The 17,233-nt window shown below is 50.7% G+C and overlaps 6 protein-coding genes across 6 annotated transcripts, besides 3 other annotated features; 1 reads left to right on the top strand and 5 right to left on the bottom strand.

Moving 5' to 3' along the window:
- Nucleotides 1-86: 86 nt before the first annotated feature.
- Nucleotides 87-1,751, bottom strand: ACLA_051490 (aminoglycoside phosphotransferase family protein; the record flags this gene model as incomplete). The annotated part of the gene is given in 4 exon segments (XM_001272102.1): nt 87-871; nt 886-1,008; nt 1,063-1,444; nt 1,518-1,751. 4 exon segments carry the CDS (start codon nt 1,749-1,751, stop codon nt 87-89), a joined length of 1,524 nt encoding a protein of 507 aa, XP_001272103.1.
- Nucleotides 1,752-2,257: 506 nt separating this feature from the next.
- ACLA_051480 (uncharacterized protein) lies at nt 2,258-2,742 on the bottom strand (the record flags this gene model as incomplete). The annotated part of the gene is made up of 2 exons (XM_001272101.1): nt 2,258-2,645; nt 2,696-2,742. 2 exons carry the CDS (start codon nt 2,740-2,742, stop codon nt 2,258-2,260), a joined length of 435 nt encoding a protein of 144 aa, XP_001272102.1.
- Nucleotides 2,743-3,727: 985 nt separating this feature from the next.
- On the bottom strand, nt 3,728-6,295 carry ACLA_051470 (guanine nucleotide exchange factor VPS9; the record flags this gene model as incomplete). Its single annotated transcript, XM_001272100.1, has 5 exons — nt 3,728-3,773; nt 3,837-4,465; nt 4,522-4,697; nt 4,762-4,839; nt 4,891-6,295. 5 exons carry the CDS (start codon nt 6,293-6,295, stop codon nt 3,728-3,730), a joined length of 2,334 nt encoding a protein of 777 aa, XP_001272101.1.
- Nucleotides 6,296-6,681: 386 nt separating this feature from the next.
- Nucleotides 6,682-8,526, top strand: ACLA_051460 (asparagine synthetase domain-containing protein; the record flags this gene model as incomplete). The annotated part of the gene is made up of 2 exons (XM_001272099.1): nt 6,682-7,419; nt 7,465-8,526. The coding sequence occupies 2 exons, from the start codon at nt 6,682-6,684 to the stop codon at nt 8,524-8,526; spliced, it is 1,800 nt and encodes a 599-aa protein (XP_001272100.1).
- A 1,418-nt stretch (nt 8,527-9,944) lies between these two features.
- cpcA (amino acid starvation-responsive transcription factor GCN4) lies at nt 9,945-10,763 on the bottom strand (the record flags this gene model as incomplete). The annotated part of the gene is made up of 2 exons (XM_001272098.1): nt 9,945-10,681; nt 10,739-10,763. The coding sequence occupies 2 exons, from the start codon at nt 10,761-10,763 to the stop codon at nt 9,945-9,947; spliced, it is 762 nt and encodes a 253-aa protein (XP_001272099.1).
- Nucleotides 10,764-13,467: 2,704 nt separating this feature from the next.
- Nucleotides 13,468-13,491: a microsatellite.
- A 1,055-nt stretch (nt 13,492-14,546) lies between these two features.
- ACLA_051440 (uncharacterized protein) lies at nt 14,547-16,492 on the bottom strand (the record flags this gene model as incomplete). Its single annotated transcript, XM_001272097.1, has 5 exons — nt 14,547-15,220; nt 15,282-15,587; nt 15,643-15,844; nt 15,910-16,108; nt 16,203-16,492. 5 exons carry the CDS (start codon nt 16,490-16,492, stop codon nt 14,547-14,549), a joined length of 1,671 nt encoding a protein of 556 aa, XP_001272098.1.
- Nucleotides 16,493-16,748: 256 nt separating this feature from the next.
- Nucleotides 16,749-16,788: a microsatellite.
- Nucleotides 16,789-16,831: 43 nt separating this feature from the next.
- Nucleotides 16,832-16,859: a microsatellite.
- Between the last annotated feature and the right edge of the window lie 374 nt (nt 16,860-17,233).

Raw genomic sequence — 17,233 nt, 5'->3', positions numbered from 1 at the left:
AAATAATACATCCGAATGAGATGTGAACAGGGAAGCTTCAGCTTATTCGATATATCGATAATTCTTCCTTTTATTCACTCCTCACGTCAATCGTCGAATGGCCATGCTTCCTCCCACGCAAGTCTCTCTGCTTCAGAGTGTGCCACTTGACCAATCAGCCCTGCCTTTGCCTGTTTCAAGAGTCTTTTGACTTCATCATATTTCTCTGGCCGTACGACGCCCTTGTCAGGCCATAGTTCGTCCAGCGACTCTCTCAAGCTTCGCATCAATTCCATTCCTCTAGCTGTACCAGAAACATCTTCATGAATTGACTCAGCCTCGTCTGCGGAGAACTGCAAAGGAAATGGCGGATCTCCAGAAGCGCGCACGCCCGGAAGATTTGTCCATTCATTTTCAAGGTCAAGGCATCGCGATTGATATAATGCCTCACCATCAATAAGGAGATTTTGAGCGAACAGCATCATCTCAAAGCTGGTTGTCTGCCGGAACTCCATGGCTTTGAATAACGTCGTGTTAGTGTTATGAGTGAACCTTCGGTATAAAGCTGAGAGTGCCATTTTCAAATAGAGGTCCTGAGCTCTCGCCTGCTCGGCAGGATTGAGCTCAGCGAAATCCTGCGGAAATGGTGGTGGATCAAGACCTGTTGAAGGAGGGCCATTGTAATCCAGGAAATATGGCTGACGTGCGTGATCGAAAAGAGGTAGAATCTCGCTTGACTGCCAATCTATGATGCCTAGAACTTCTGAAGGCCGTTCCGGGCGGACGAAGATATTCTCAGCATGGAGGTCGGGGTGCCATAGAACTGCAGAGGTAATTGATTTATCTGTGGGAAGAAGATACTTCACAAGACGAAGATAGTTCTGAAGAGCAGCTATTTTTTGGAACGAGAGCGACTATACGTGCCGGGCCCATATAGCGACAATGGTGATCGAGGTAATTGAGCCATATTCTGCACACAGGCAATTTCTCGGAGGCCAACTGCCGACTTGTACTGCTCCACTGAGTCCCCTGATATAACCATGTGAGCAGATACTTCTCATAGGACAAGGTATAGAGCCATACAGGGACCCATATCAAACTCCAACGCTATCCTACCATCATCGAGGAATTCTCGGCCCGTCGACGGGCCAACAGCAAACCGGTGGGTTTTGACTATAGACCCATCCTCCTTCACAAGGTTGCATCCATCGGTATCATCTATGGCGGATGAGTAGTATAAACTGCCGTATTGGGTAAAAGATGTTGACATCCAGGTTTTCTGATATCCCGAAATTGTTTTCACGAGTTCAAATCTTTCCTTGATATCCATCTCTGGCCAAACTTTGTCAAGCTGGACACCAGGGACCTTTTCTATTATGATGTATTCAGTACCAACTGAGTTGTCTTTTGCTTTAGAGCTCCAAGCTAGCACTTTAGGTACAGGGGTTTGTAGCTCATTTCTGGCCTAAGTAGAACATGAGAATAGAAGTAAAGCAGCTGAGGGGGGGGGGGGGGATGAGCTATTGAATACTGCCTACAAAATCCATGGTTGCCACTTCGCTGGCAGTAGTGTAGTGGGACAGCCCTGCGTTCGGATTCGGTACTTTACCAACGACTTGGGTACCGTCTTGCATTGTGAAAAGGAAGGTCTTATTGAACATCCCATCAGGAAACTTCTCGATCCGAGTGCATTGTGTGTATGTGAAGCCGATTGATTCAGCGGCGCGCTTTGCTAGCTCATTCATATCGAACTCAATGTGGCGTATCCCCATCTCGTGATCTTCATTGGATAGGAAGCGGCCCCTTGTATAGCAAAACCAGTCGTCGTTTGTGTTCCAGCCTATGTGCATTGACCGGTTAAAGTCAGCTGTCGATTGACTGGAAGCATAGGATGACTGCATCCTTTTTTGCTTTCTAAACACAGAAATGACACTGCGTCTCATCATAAGATAGATTGTGGTATGCGAGGAACCACACCAAGAAGAACAATGAGATGAAGAGAGTAATATGGAGTGCAGGTTTGTCTTTGTTGGATGATGGGCAAGTTATATTAAGCAGACAAAGCAACGTGATACTTTAGTCAGCAACTACTGAGACTACCAACCGCAATATTAATGCCTTCAAGGATAGGATCACTGCTTGTTTACAATGCAAGACATGACATGGGTTCAAGCATATATTCATCTTCGCGTCCAATTATCATACTAAAAATACACAGAGAAGAGTCGTTCTATTTCAGTCCACCATCACACCCCAAAGATGCTCATTCGTGCCCGCTCTAAGCACCACCCTCTCTCTTCGCATATTCCTCCTCCATGCGCTCCTCATACATTCTCTCCGCCTCGGCCTTGCTCATGGGACGATCACTCTCCGCGTTCTGCAGGACATCAGAATTCAAGCCGGACGAATATCCTGGTGCGGTGACCGTGCCACCGGTGCCTGTGCCGAAGACTCGGCCGCTGGCGTTGTTCTCTGTGGTAGCAAGAGCCTCGACTGATGCGTAGCCGGCAGATCCAGAGGGTCGGGTTCCAGCGTTCGATTGTTCGGCGCGGTCAGTGAAGGTGGGAACTTGGTGAGGCATATTTGATACGATGATGATTGTAGTCCCGTGTGGATTTGAATATGTAAGATATTGCTTAAGAGGATAGGAAAGGTAGATGGTAATGCTGTAAAGTGACTTATAGGAGTTTATGAGCAGAAAGTGGTGTTTATGTACATCGGGTCGTTGGCGATGGATAGAGAGAGATGTGGCGACGACGTCATATGGACAATGCCCCGATACTGTGGCTAAGCACAAGGGTCCAAGAGCCACACATGTGGCGCAGCAACCATACTTCGAAGTGTGGCAAAACATTACATTCCTAAACAGGCAACAGCGTCTAGAACGTCTATTCTCCCTCCCTGAGACCCAAACACACGTAGGACAATCTCGACTCTCGACACTGTTGAATGCTATCACGAGTCCTGACACCTGACCCAGCATACGTAGTCTTGAAAAAATCCAAGACCCATATTTTCCACGACCACAGCCTACAAGGTACACACATACAATGCACATCCTCTTCTCCACCCTCGAGCCACTGGCCCAAGAACTGATGAAAAGTATGATATCCACGAAGTGGAAAGTGCCAAAGAATACGCCTGTCAATGACCCGAAGGCCGTTGAACAAACTGTTCCGCCGCGCTGTGCAATGCAGGGACCAATCTGTGGTGGACCGCCTTCTTGATCGCAGCCACCCAAACAAGGTAAGTATGAAGAAAAGAAAGAAGAAAAAAGTCTAAAAGATCGGGGGGCGGACGAATGTTATATAGGTTTCGGTGGGGTAGTAAGGTAGCGCTAGTCATAAGCGAGGTGTTTCTGGACGGCTGTGATTCGTTGAGGGGACTCGGTCAGATCACATGACATGTCTTGGACAATATTGCGATCAACACACACTACAGAGTATAGTTGCAACGTGAATGATGGGCTGCGTGCTAACTGCTAAGGTTTGTGTAGAATAGCTAGGAATTACTCCGTAGTCTGCTTTGATGAGGCTACAGTTTCTTAATCAGAGATGAAGTCTTGATTATCATCTCATTCAATATATGAGAAATCCCGCCCGCCTCAAACGATATATGCATATTGTCCGCCACAAAGAGGTGGATAATTACATGCTAGGCTACCGAATCCGAAATATACTTACCAAGAGGGTCTCAAAAGCCTCAAGATATGTACTAGAACAGTCACCCGCCTTAGATAACTGCCGTCCTATTCAGCACTGAGAGCGAGACATGCGTCTACCGCCAAACCCACTCTGTTGAAGCTGTATCAGCAGATGTTGTCTTTTCTCCGAATTTTCCTTCGTAGATAAGCCTACCTTCCTTCCTTCATCTTGACAACATCGTCAATGATATCGCGATCAAGATTCGGGAACATGTTCGAAAGTGTCTCGACCACATTGTTGTGTTCAGCACGCTGGATTTTCCGTGCTTCCGCATCTTCAGCGCTAGCCTGCCGAGCAGCAGCGTCTTGGGCATCCAGGACCTTGGCCAATTGCGGCTGCGCAGCGTTGCGTGGGCCCTCACTACTGCTACGGGGAGGCTGATAAACATTGGGGGACAATCGCGGGGGTGCCCCTGGTTGTGGGGTTGCCACGGGCTGAGGTGGTCTGTCCTGTGGTGAATCCGGCTCATCTGAGAACATCCTTCCAATTGTCGACAATGGTTTTTGTATGGTTCGCAACAGCCCTGCTACCGGCGCAGTATCCTCTTCACTGGTTTGCGGCGCATCCCGCCGCGTAAGTCTCTGTCCATCAGCAGATGCCCGCGGAGTACCTTGCGAGCTTTCTGCGGCAGGGCGTTCAATTCTTTTTTGTTCTAAGGTTTCAGACACCCGATTCTGCTCCGCGATAGCAGAAACAGCGGCCTCAACATTTCGTTCAAACTCCTCATCGCTCACTGTCAGGCTCGTCCTATCCAGTGTCTCGATAAACTGAATGGCACCCGACTGTAGACCATGTCAGACACGTCTTTCGCATACCTCTAGGGGTTCGAACAACTTACCAGCGACGACAGATAGTAGCCGGCTTCTCCGCCTAATTTGTCCTGGTTACGGAAGCGAAGGATGTATTGTATATTGGAAACTAGATGTTCAGGGCGGGCTTGTAGCACCACATAGATCAGAAGAGGCACGAATGAATCGGCCGATGTGTCGGCACGTTTGGAGTTCTTCAGCAAGCCTAGCAAATCATAGTCAACCATGTGTCACAGATACTCAGCCTAGGAGCTCATTTGGAGACTCACCAAAAATGACTTTGCAGCAATTCAAAATGCAAATTACTTTGTCACGAGGCGCACGGTAACCATTGATCTTCAGAATTTCTAGTTCGAATGTCAGACAATCTCCTAGCATGAGAACGATACGCCACATACCCTGCTGTGCCAGATTGAGAAATCGACGGCCATGGGCACCCACGGGAGGTATGTCAAGATGATCCTCTTTCACCCAGCTATAAATCCGCATTTTTTGAGCTAACACATCGTCGCGTTCAACATCTTCCTGATGTTGACCACGCCTCCATGGGCCGTGGAGTCGTTCCATCTCTCGTCGCCTGCTTCGACTAGTACTTCTTGGTATCGAAGGCGGAGCTGGAATAGCGGGGGAAAATGTCTGAGAGTACAATCGATTCATGACCAGTTTCTCCATCCCTTCTTTGGCGTTATCAAACTCACTGTCGGATACGTCTCGCCAAACCTCGCACACAGCCATCTTGTTGGTGATGAAGGTTAGGAAGTCGCTTATAATTTTCACCTGCTCGTGTACCATCCACTGTCTTTTGCCAAACTCATTGAGAAAGGAGCGGAGAAATTTGGCCACAGGATCTGCAGTGCGATGCCTTAGTTGTTCCAAAAACCGGTGAAAGTCAAAAGGCTGATCAGGTTCGGGTTCCGGTGGTGGAGGAACCGTGGAGGTTGAAGACCGTCGTGTTGAAGTCTGCTCTTCAGATACCCTATGCACTTGTTTGGAAATTGGGGCCGGCGGCTGTTCATGGGTTGAAGATTGTGATGCTGCGGTGAGCTGCAAAGCATGAGGACCTGCCTCTGCTGATTTTGATTTCGAATGATCTAGGCTCGAATGGCGCGGCGGAAAATGGCCTTGACCCCCAAGAAATTGCTCCGCGAGTTCCAAACGAGGAGACATCAATTGCTCCTGACCGCCCGTGCGTTCAGTGTCCTGAAACTGGCCAATGATACTCTGGATCTCCGGCTGAGAATCATCATCCCGACTCCCTTCGACGCGACTCTCCGCTTTCTTCTCAGTCTTCACACTGGCCGGTACATCCGGCAGCGCTTTTTCAACCACCTCTGATGTAACATTCACGGATGTCTGTAAGGGCGGTGCGGCCTGGGATTTCGTAGAAAGATACAGCTCATCTTTCTCGGGAGGAGGTGGAGGTGCATCGGTATCTGTTTGGGAACCATGGTCACTCGTATGTGCTGAGACTGATAGCCCTTCAAGGCGTGCTGTGAGCGATTTGTGCGGTTCAGTTGTTGAGGGTTCGGCAACGGGTATATCTTGATTCACATTTGAAGAGTCGTCTGCAGAGATATGCATTTCATCCTGAGTATCTTGTAGACCCTCTTTCATGTCGCTATGTTGTAGGCTCCTGTGGGGGTGTTCCTGTGCTGCTGAGGGGTCATTCTGCGCTGATGCGGCTGAATCAAAACCGGTCAGAGTCACTTCTTGACCCTTTCCTAACTTATCGTTGAATTCGATTGGCTGAGTATCCAACTGTCCATTGGAAGCCGGGGGGTCGGAAGTCTCTGGAGTAGACATAAGCTATCTGCATGCACGCTGACCGTCAATGTAGAAGCTTGGTGGGGAAGGCGGTTCAGACGAAGGCACAGATCATCATGGGAGAACCATTCAGCGTGGGGTGTTTCTAATTCGCTACGTAAGAGATAGCGGTATTCCAAGCAGCGACAAGCTCGCAAAACTGAGACATATGAAAAAGCACAAGTATTGAGTCTGATGCTCTAGGAGAAAGCATGTAACGTTGTTGGAGTATTGTGGTTATCACCGCACCCGGTGCGGATCATCATGACCCCGAGATCCGATGAGGAAAGAAAACATGACACTGAGGATCATTTGTCCTTATTTCAACCTTGTTTTTCTGAATATCTGGACCACGCGCTATTATAGCTTGCGGTCATCGTTCCGTGATGTGTGGGATTTTCTTCTCTCTGAGCACTAATGGATCTGTGCTTCCAAATGAGGAGACTTGCACTCTATTGCGGAACCGAGGGCCAGATAGCTTCCAGGTTCATACAGTACAACGGAGCTTGGCTCCGGGTCATTCTGTCCATTCGCCAGCTCCGAATATAGTCCTCACATTCGTTTCCACCGTGCTGTCACTGAGGGGAGATCGTATTCATTCTCAGCCGTTTGTGGATCCAACCACGCAGTCCGTGCTTTGCTGGAACGGCGAGGCTTGGAAGATAGCTGGTGAACCTGTCCAGGATAATGATACCGAGTTAATCTTCCAGTCATTTTTACATGCTATCAAACCCTGTTCGGGGCAAGAACTTTCAAGAACCTCAACTGAGAGAGATGAGAAAGGTGCGGTTCGACGAATAGCGGATGTTATAAGTAACATAACAGGCCCCTTCTCCTTTGTTTTCTATGATGCCGTCAACTCAAAGCTTTATTTCAGTAGGGACTGTCTTGGACGGCGATCTCTGTTGCGAGGCCTCGACGAGGCTGGGAACCTGAGGATATGCAGTATCTGCGATAGTTCTTCATCAACGCACTTTGACGAAGTCGATACCAATGGCGTGCATATGATTGACTTTGAACAAAACATCCTGCAGAATGCTCTTGGACCTGGTCCCATCAAATTCAACCTTGAAAGCATTCAAACACTTCCCTGGGAGCACAAAGAACCGTCGCTCAGCTATTTGGTAGGCTCATCCTTTCCTAAACTCACCTTTTACAATTACTGACAGCAAACCCAGAGGAACCCAATACCTCAGATGAACAAATCTATTCCTGATGGTACGCCACCTCCGCTGACTGTCGACTCTCCCTGTGTCCAAGAACTTGAGCAAGCACTCCGTGAATCTCTCCAACTAAGGATTCAGAATGTGCCTGAACCGCCATCCACCACCTCTGGTGACGTGAAAGTTTCAGTGCTATTCTCTGGTGGACTTGACTGCACTTTACTTGCTAGACTGTCCCATGATGTCCTCTCCAAGGATGAGACGATTGATCTACTCAATGTTGCATTCGAGAACCCCCGCGTGGCCGCAGCAGCTGCAAATAAAGGAGAGGCGACCTTGTCTGTCTATGAAAGCTGTCCAGATCGCATGACGGGTCGTGCAGCATTCGCCGAACTGCAGAGAGTTTGCCCAGATCGCAACTGGCGATTCGTTGCTATAGACATACCCTATGCCCAAACAATCGCGCACCGCGATATGGTCAAGCGCTTGATGCGGCCACACAACACAGAGATGGACCTTTCGATTGCCTGCGCGCTCTACTTTGCGTCTCGCGCGAAAGGTACAGCACTCGACAGCCGAGGCAACTCGATTGAACCACGCCAATATACCAGTTCCGCCAGAGTACTGCTTTCCGGTCTAGGAGCCGATGAATTGTTCGCGGGCTACGCACGACATGGGGTGGCATTTGCGCGGGATGGATTCCGCGGCCTTATCGACGAGATCCATCTGGACGTCAGCCGTCTCGGCAAGCGTAACCTTGGTCGCGACGATCGAATCCTCTCAAACTGCGGTCGTGAGCCCCGATACCCATACTTGGACGAAGACTTCGTGTCCTACGTGCTGCGAGCTCCTGTGTGGGAGAAATGCGGCTTCGGGGTGCCCGATCTGCCAGAAGGCACAACAACAGACCAGACAGGCATTGACTCCGAGAAGAAGGCACTCCGCCTTCTAGCCCTGAAGCTGGGCATGTCCCACGTCGCGAGGGAGAAGAAGCGAGCGATCCAGTTCGGCTCCAGAACCGCCAAGATGGAAAAGGGTAGAACGAAAGGCACCGATGCGCTGAGCTGAAAATGAACAAAGACTGGGCCCGTTCCATTCCAAGTTACTCTACCCCTGCGTAAAAAACCCTGCGTGTCAACCGCCAACACCACTCCATCCCCATCCTCACCCCGGTCCCTCCTTTCCTATCCCCAACCAACCAGCTATGATGACAAAACACTGATCAGATACTTCCGAGACTCCACCTCTTCTTGTCCCTTCTCAGCCCTCCAGAAACCCCATTCATACCGCTCCCTGTTTATGCAATCAGCTATCTCGAGCGGACACATCCAATTCTACCGCTCATCTCATCGCAAACCGCTCATTCCCACCGTGGCCATCCCTCCCATACATCTCCCTCATCCTTCGTCCTTGGTTCTCGACCACATTTGCTCTCCCATCTGGATCGGTGGAACGACCCAACTTCCTTTTCCTCGGACTTGGTCGGGTTGGTTCAAGTCGGGAAGAGGAGTCGGTTCTTCATTACTTGTCTGGATTAGGGGGGGCGCAGCGAGACCAAGTATGAGCGGGTGGGCGTGGGCGTGGGCGTCCGGGGGTGGTATGGTTGTTCTGGGTGTGTTTATGAGAGATGGGAATGGAAGATAGGGTTGAGGTCACTGTCTCTTGTGGTTTGTCAGGGTGTGTGGGTGAGGGGGGTGACGGGTGGGTTTGCTGAGAATCAAGAGGCTTGGTCGATGAGGGGTTATTAAAGGCAAGTCTGAGCTGAGTTGGGGGAATCATCCGGAGGACATGGTTGTGTATCGATCGATGTGAAAGTGCCATGTAGTTTGTAGTTTAATTCTACAAGGGGGAATGGTGGTATTACAAAGGCCAACGGTTGCTCTGAACCGAAATTCAGATTACCATGGAAGAGTTTAAGAATAGTGACAATTTAATTTCGAATAGTAAAAGACAGTCTCTGGTCATAACGCAGGACGATTGAAGTATGGAAGAAGCCAAGTCAACGCATCTTTGAAAAGGAGCAATTGAAATAGGCAGCGGTAAGATAAGGAAAAAAGAAAAAGATATTAATCTGGCCACGAGTCAATCCTGCACAAGCAGGAGACATCAGAACCGACCATCCGATACTAAAAGCACATAGCAAGATGCGAAGATGTCCTCGACGAGGATGAGGACATCATTGATAGTGAAGCAGAGGCGAGTAAGCACCCGAGAGTAGAAATGAAACAAGATGGTGTTTGACATCGCCCACCATCAAAACTTTTATCCTGCCAGAAACGTCATCGTCAGGTAACCATCCTGGAGACTGACTGGTATTTCTGGCATTGAGGTCGACGAGGGGCCCAAGCCCCCGCCACCACAAATCCCATTTTAATGTCCCAATTTTTGAAGAAAACCAACGTGCAGAAACAGCATCAAGACAGAGAGAAACAAACAGGAAACACACATAACACAACATGAAATCAGGTTGAACCATCGACTGCTGTTCAAGCCCTGCTCTGAGCCAGGGCCTTCCAGTACTCTTCACGCTGCTGGGCCTCTTCCAAGGACTTCTCGAGCTCGCGGATGCGACGCTCCATGTCATCATGGCGCTCAAGCTTGCGAGCACGAGACTTACGAGCAGCCTCAGTGTTACGAGCGCGCTTCAATGCCACGGGATCGCTGCCGTCGTACTTAATGGGGGGCAATGGCTTCCGTTGGCGGGCGTTGACACCAGCGACGATCGAGTGCTTGGTACCGGACTTGTTGCTTGGCGCAGGCGAGGGAGCCGGAGAAGTGGACTTGCGAATCACAGGGGACGGAGGCACCACGGCCTCGGCCGCGGGCTCAACCTTCTGCTGAGTGAGAGCCAACGCAACGTCCAGAGCCGCCGAATCGAAGGCGACAGGGAAGGCATCCTGAGGAGGGAAGAGTGAATCCCACTCTTCATGGCCGGGGTTCAACTCCATATCCGCAGGGAACATGGGAGAAGTATCCTGGCTGAAGTAACCGGGGGACTCGAAGGAAGGAGTGCTGAGATCAGTGAACGAAGTTGACGGGGGAGCCGACGCATCCATGAACAGATCCTTGGGAGAGATGGTGCCCGAAGGGGCACCTGCCATCGAGTCCTTGACGGCCAGGAGGCCGGTGGGAATCTGGTGGGGAGAGAGCATGGTGGGTTCGGTGGAGAAATCGAAATCTTCCCCGAAGTGATTCGAGGGCAGATCGAAGAAATCAGGCATATCTGCAAGGGCATTAGACGAGAATGGCTTGGTTGCGTGGAACAATATCCTTGACTCACCCTGAGCGACGTTGGGGGTCGACATGATGCGGCGGTAATAAAACTGTTGCAACTGCTGAAGCTGTTTCTGATTGTATTGGGGACTGACGTTGGTTGCTGAAAACAATGGGACGGGAGGACGACTGGGATTTGGAGAATTCGAAGGCACAGACGCGGCGTGGAGACGCTGGAGGTGCACCCGGCTGGAGGGACTAGACCGAAGAGACGTAGACAGAGGATACCCGGTAGACTGCGGATGGAGCCTGGTCACACGAGGAACCTGGACGGGGGAACCCGAGAGTTTCTGTTGCTGAAGATGCTGGTAGAGACTGAGCGAGTGCCGTCTGGGCTGGTACTGTGATCGGACCAGGTAGGGATGATATGAAGCAGATCTAGGGGTTGTACTCGGAAGTACAGGTGTACGCGAGTCTCTCAGACGAGGCTGTGGACACGGGGCGGCTGGAAAGAGCACAAAGTCCTCCGGCAGGGAGTTGACGCTGTTGTTGTTGTCGTCGTTGGATTGCGAATTCTGATTCTGAGCCAAAGGCTGCTGGGGCGGGGGCGAGGGGAGCCATGATTGCTGCTGGTTATCCGTGGTGAACGACGTTAAGTCGAACGGGAGAATATTGTTCAAGGAAGAACTTGAGCGACGCGAAGCGATGCAAAAGTTCAGAGGTCCTGGGACAGGAGACTCTGAGGTTGTGGGAGGGGAGATGGTGGAAAGTGACGAAGTCCGTAAAGGATCTATGATGTCTGTCTCAGTGGAGAAAGACGAGCTCTGTCCGGAAGAGGAGCTTAAAAGGCAGCCATTTTGCAATGGATACTGGAATTGATGCTCTGTGGAAATTTGTGGTTGTATGGTGGATGATTTTTTCGGGTAGATGTGAAGAATGGAAGAAAAGAAGATGGGGATGAGAAGAGAGAGAGAAAAAAAAAAGAGGGAGAGAGAAGAAGCGCCAGGCAGCGACGGGGGAAATCAGGCACTTCTTAAAACCCTCGAGTGGGTTGTTGGCCGTTTTGCGTTTTCTGCGCTTTAGGTGTCTGTGTGCGCCGTGCGCCCACCGCTAGCCAATCAGTCTGAGGCTCAACTCCACTCTAACCGCTAGCCCAGTCGGGCTAGGCTGCCTTGATGCGGTCAGCAGGTGTGAGTCATAGGACCATGGATCAAGGCTATTGGCTATCCAGCCCTCCCCGTGGGTGGGCCCCAGGCATACTTCGTTTTGGTGCAGGTACTTTCCTGGTACCTGTCAGCGGCAGGAGAACGCCTACAATCCAGAAGTCACGGAGAGGTTTAGGTTGCAATCGATGATGAAGTTGTCGATCTCAGGAAATCAATTATGTGATCCACTCCAGACAACAATTGACCACGCTGCGATGGTTGATGCGATGTTTTGCATCGAGTAGCATACAGTAGTCACTTCCCAACTATCTACCTTGGTGGACTTCGAAGGATGGACTAGATTTAGTCTCTACGGATTTGTCTTTCGGTACCTGGAACCTGGACAAGGTACTCCGTATCTACTCCGTACTCCGTCCAGACTACTAACCTAGGTACCTACCTACAGATCCCCGCTGGCGACCCCTCCATTGTCCAATAGTAATCATCGTGCAAAAAGCAAGATCGCAAGACGGACGGAGTAGGAGTAAGCAATCTCAGATTTGCCCAGGCATCAATTCCAATTCCACACATGCAAGGGGAAGGAACAGTCAACAAGCACCCAGGATTCAAGCCGATCCCCATCACAGCCTCTCTCGGCTTGTCCCATTTGACACCAAGCTGTGCGGCGTTTCGTGTCTCGCGATATCCAGTCAATTTCCTGTTCGGCTCGCCGGGGTAGCCTAACTTCGTACTTGGTTAGTGCCATCACCGTCACAAGGGAAGGGGGCTGAGTTGCGCATGCCCTGTGCTGTGCTGTGCCCACTTCTCAGTCGTCAGAATCAACTAGCCTATGGAGGATGATGCAGCAGACTGCAGCCTGAGGTGGGAGCCTCAAAATGTCTCAGCAGGGAGAAAATCAGCGATAACGAACGAGCCAATCCCGTCCTCGATCAGGGCCAGACAGGGCAGCATGAATGATTCCTGCTCAACTCGTTGCTCATCACAGTTGATGTGTTCAATATCTCGGTAATAGTTATACGGAATAATAGCAACAATTATAATAAGAATATATCCAGGTCACTCTGTACTTCGTCGACTGAAGAAAATTGGATTGAATTTCGCACTTTCCAAATTCTCTCCCCGCCGGTGGTTTCCTCCCCTGTTAGGCTGTTTCCTTTCCCCCCCTTGCCCGAGTCGATGCCTGTTTGGGCGTTGGTGTGGTCAAAGGGCGTGGAAATCACCGGGCGTTCCTCGTTTTCAAAAACTCTATCAGGTTCCCGCGCACAGTCCGTTGATTTCAGAATTATTAATCCCAGGACGGAGTGACTTCCAGTCTTCCAGAACACAGCAAGGAAGATAGATAGGTGCCTTGAGTTCTCAGCATGCAAATACGGATACGGGTGTCTCTTCTCCTGATTCACTCGAAAGGACAGAGTGTCAAAATTCCAGGAAATAAGAATGATAATCATAAGGACATACAAAATCAATAATCGCTGAAGTGAGGGAGGTAAGACCGAGGAAATAGTAATGTCCGAACTCCGAGTTCCAGACACTGTCAGTCGGATAGATTATTCTCTAGTCTCTGACCAAGTCTCTAGTAGTCCAAACTCCAAAATCCAAACCCTGAATTTTGAAACTCCCATTTCATTCCATTATTATTATTATTATTATTATTTCAAAGGGGAACGTCAACGAGCCAAACCCCGAACCCCGTACATGAACCTTCGGGTCCTTCCTGCCGAGAATCCCCGTAGAATTCGGCGAAACTCGCCAGATCGTCCGTCACCTGGCCCATGAAACCTGCTCTGCGGGATGAGAGGTCGGACTCTGCTGAAGACTCTGGAGAAGGTACCACCTAAAAAGTCAATAATGCTTGATATGCTGAATGATTCCTCTTGAGAAAATGCCTCCGTTGCTGATGTCATGCGGAGGAATGTCAATGGGATGCAATCGAGTTGGAATAACTTCCAATGTTCTCGATAGATGCCACGAGACACAGAGTAGGAGTAGGGAGATACGTATATAAAGAACAACGCATTATTGATTCAATTAGCTATTATTATGATGCTGTGCGCAAGTATACAGGACGCACGCGCTCCATGACAACAATCAACACTCGCCTTCAAATTACAGCCGGAAGAGATCCAACGGCCAAAAAGGAACACCCCTCCCTCCCGTTCGGGTATCACGACAAAAGCAGCAAACTAGCGATCACAGATCATCCAAATGACGCACAAAACAAGACAGCAAGTGGTATCAATCTAGTTGCACGGCGCAAAACATAAAAACACACGCAAGCGCGGGGATTGGGTATACCTGCGTGAGGGGGATATCATCAAGCAACGAAATGCACTCAAGACGTCAATGCCGGGGAGAAATAAGTCCACCAGAGCAACATGTGGGTATCATTGACACTCGGCTCGGCCAATCCTCACCAGCGCCAAAGTAAAAGGCGTAGCGAGGTGACCGAGGGAGTGCCTGCGGAAAGGGTATAGAATGATTAAAAGAAAGTAAAGAATAATCAAGCAGAACCGAACAACATTCACCAATCTTTTTTTTTTCTGTTTTTCGCTTTTTGGGGGGGGGGCAATTTTTTTTTATTTTTCTTAATGTTTCTTTTCCGTTTTCCGTCATGCCAATGATTCAACATGATGCAGAGGCGTTGGGACGCGCATAGCCCTGATCCCACCATTTCTCAAACTCGACAACACGTCTTCGAGGTTGAGCACTTCATGCAGCAGCCTGGACGGGAGTCGAGGTGGAGGTAACAGTCACGGGCTTGGCCTCCTCGGTAGCAGGAGCCCCGGCGGGCTTGGGGGTCTCCTCGACGGGAGCCTCGGCGGGAACCTCCTGGGTAGCAGCCTCGGTCTTTTCCTCGGTATCCTTGGTGGCAGGGGCCTCCTTGTTATCAAGCTTCACAGCCTTGCTGGGCTTACGGAACAGACCACCGAGCTTGTTGCCCTTGTGCTTGGCCTCAACATCCTCGTTGTCCGAGTCACCCTTCTTCTTACCGAAGTTGCCGAAGAACGAGGTGCGACGCTTGTCCTTGACGGCAGAGGGAGTCTCAACAACGGCGGGCTGAGCAGCAGCAGCGGTGTCCTTGGGGGCTTCGACATCGGCGGCAGCGGTCACGGCTTCAGGCTCAATAGGCTTGACGGCAGCCTCCTCGACGGGGTTGTCCAGCTGAGGAGCAGTGCTGGAAACGGCGGCGGTCTCAACAGGGGCAGCCACAACCTCCTTCTCGGACTTCTCATGGGAAGGGCTGGTCACCTTCTGGAAGAAGTTACCGAACAGAGAGGAGCGCTTGGACCTGGGGGCAGGACTCTCGGCCTTCTTCTCCTCCTTCTCTTCCTTCTTCTGCTCAGTCTCCTCCTTCGTACCGGCGGCCTCAACAGGAGCAGCAGCTTCGCGACAGTCAGTCACTCACTCAACTTGAATCACCCAAGGGGTCTAATGAGAACTTACCCTCCACAACCTCAGTAGCGACAGGCGCCTCAACGGCAGCCTCGGGGGTAGGCTCGGCAACGGCCTCAGCGGGCTTGGCCTCCTCAACCTTCTCCTCCTCCTTCTTCTCCTCGGTCTCTTCCTTCTTGCCGAGCAGAGAACCGAAAATGCTGGCCCGCTTGCGGGACTGAGAGCGGCTCTTGGCATGGGCCTTGTCCTTGACTTCCTTAGTCTCCTTGGGCTCCTCGACGGCGGCAACCTCCTCCTTCTTGGGCTCCTCCTTGGCCTCAACGGGCTTCTTCGCGACCTCGGGGACGACAGGCTTGGCTAATACGCATATTAGAAATATACTCAGACACACGAAACGCAACGATTGACTTACTCAGCTTCTCGAGCTCGGCCTTGTATCCCTCGCTGGCGGTGATGACATCCTTCTCAACCTTGGCCTCGGCAGCCTTGGCCTCAAGGGCGACGATCCAGCTGTCACGCTCGGCAGCGTTTGCGGCCTGGAAGGTGTGCTTCTGGCCGTTGACCTTGAAGTGGAACTCGTTAGAGCCCTCCTTAGTGATGTCGGAGACCTCAGCCTGTAATTTCAAAAATTAGTCCTTTGAACAGTGGTACATGCGCATCAACAATGATCCCTGCTCACCAGGTTGAAGATGCCGGCGGGGGTAGCCTTGTCCTCGGCGCGCTTGGTCAGGAACAGAAGGCCCTTGCCGGTTTGAGTAGCCCAGGCGACAATGGGGTGAGCAACAGCAGGCTTCTCATTCTGCTGGAAGACGGACAGTTGCTTGGCCTCAACGGCCTCATCGCTGAAGTAGAAGAAACGCTTGGAGAAACGGAGACCCCTAAACAGAAGGAAATCCTTGTCAGTGCTTGTCCTAGGTCACACACACACGGCGCGCAAAGCTCGCGCAAGTCCGAACAGTGAGTGGCGCTTACTTGACCAGGCCGTGGCCCTTGTGTCCGAGCACACCCTCGGTGGCGGGAGCGATTTCCTCTTTGGTCTCTTCCTTGGCCTCTTCCTTGGGCTGTTCGGTGGCAGCCTCAGTGGTGGCCTCCGTCACAGCGGGAGCGGCCTCGGTGCTCTCAACGGGAGTTTCCTTGGGGGCCTCAGCAACAACGGGGGCCTCGGTGGCAGGAGCCTCAGTTGCGACAGGAGCTTCGGCGACAGGAGCCACAGCAGGAACGGCCGCGGGGATCTCCTCAACAGTCTTCTGAACCTCAGACATGGCGATAAGTGTTGATTACAAAGGTAATTATGAAAGTAGGGGTATTGATTAAATAGCGGTTAAAGAAGCTGTAGCGCTTCGGGAATATAAGTAGAGGATGGGGTATCTCAAGGGGGGGTATCTCAACAGAAAGGAAACAAGAGCTCTCTAAGCGCAAGGCGAAGAACAGCTCGGGTATCACAAGGAAGGGTAAAAGGGTTCGAGCGAAACGAACAAGAAGCGTGAAAGCCTTCGTTATTAGGAATGGAATGAAGAAGAGAGAAGGAGAGAGAGAGAGAGAGAGAGAGAGAGAAGAGGAAGAGGAAGAGGAAGAAAGAAGAAAGAAAGGGAGGGAGGCAAAAAAAAAAATAAAATAAAATAAAAAAAAGAAGGAGCAGGGGTTGAAAGGAGGGAGGGGGGTGGTGTGTGTGAGTGGATACAGGCTGGGTTGATGGCGCATCAGCCCAGAAGGGCAATGAGCTGCAGGGCGAAACTCCTCACTATGACCCGACTTGGTCTAGCTAGAGATGTAGTATGGTTATTAAGTGCTACTTCGGGTGAAATTTCTTGTTTGTCTGGGACGTCTCAAGGATGCAGAGTAACAAAGTAGTGTACGGAGTATATAGAGCAAGAGTTAGGAGCTTAGGGGTGGCTCCATATAGCCTAATTTGTATACAGATTGCTCCGTACAGTAGTCCAAGCTGTGGGCAGACCCATGGGACGGAGATTAGGTAAACATGAAATATATTGACTTTTTATATA

Source organism: Aspergillus clavatus, genomic scaffold, assembly GCF_000002715.2.
Source record: "Aspergillus clavatus NRRL 1 1099423829800 genomic scaffold, whole genome shotgun sequence".
NCBI classification, from domain to species: Eukaryota; Fungi; Ascomycota; class Eurotiomycetes; order Eurotiales; family Aspergillaceae; genus Aspergillus; species Aspergillus clavatus.
The sequence above is the reverse complement of the archived record's forward strand: the minus strand, read 5'-3'. Positions and strand labels throughout refer to the sequence as shown.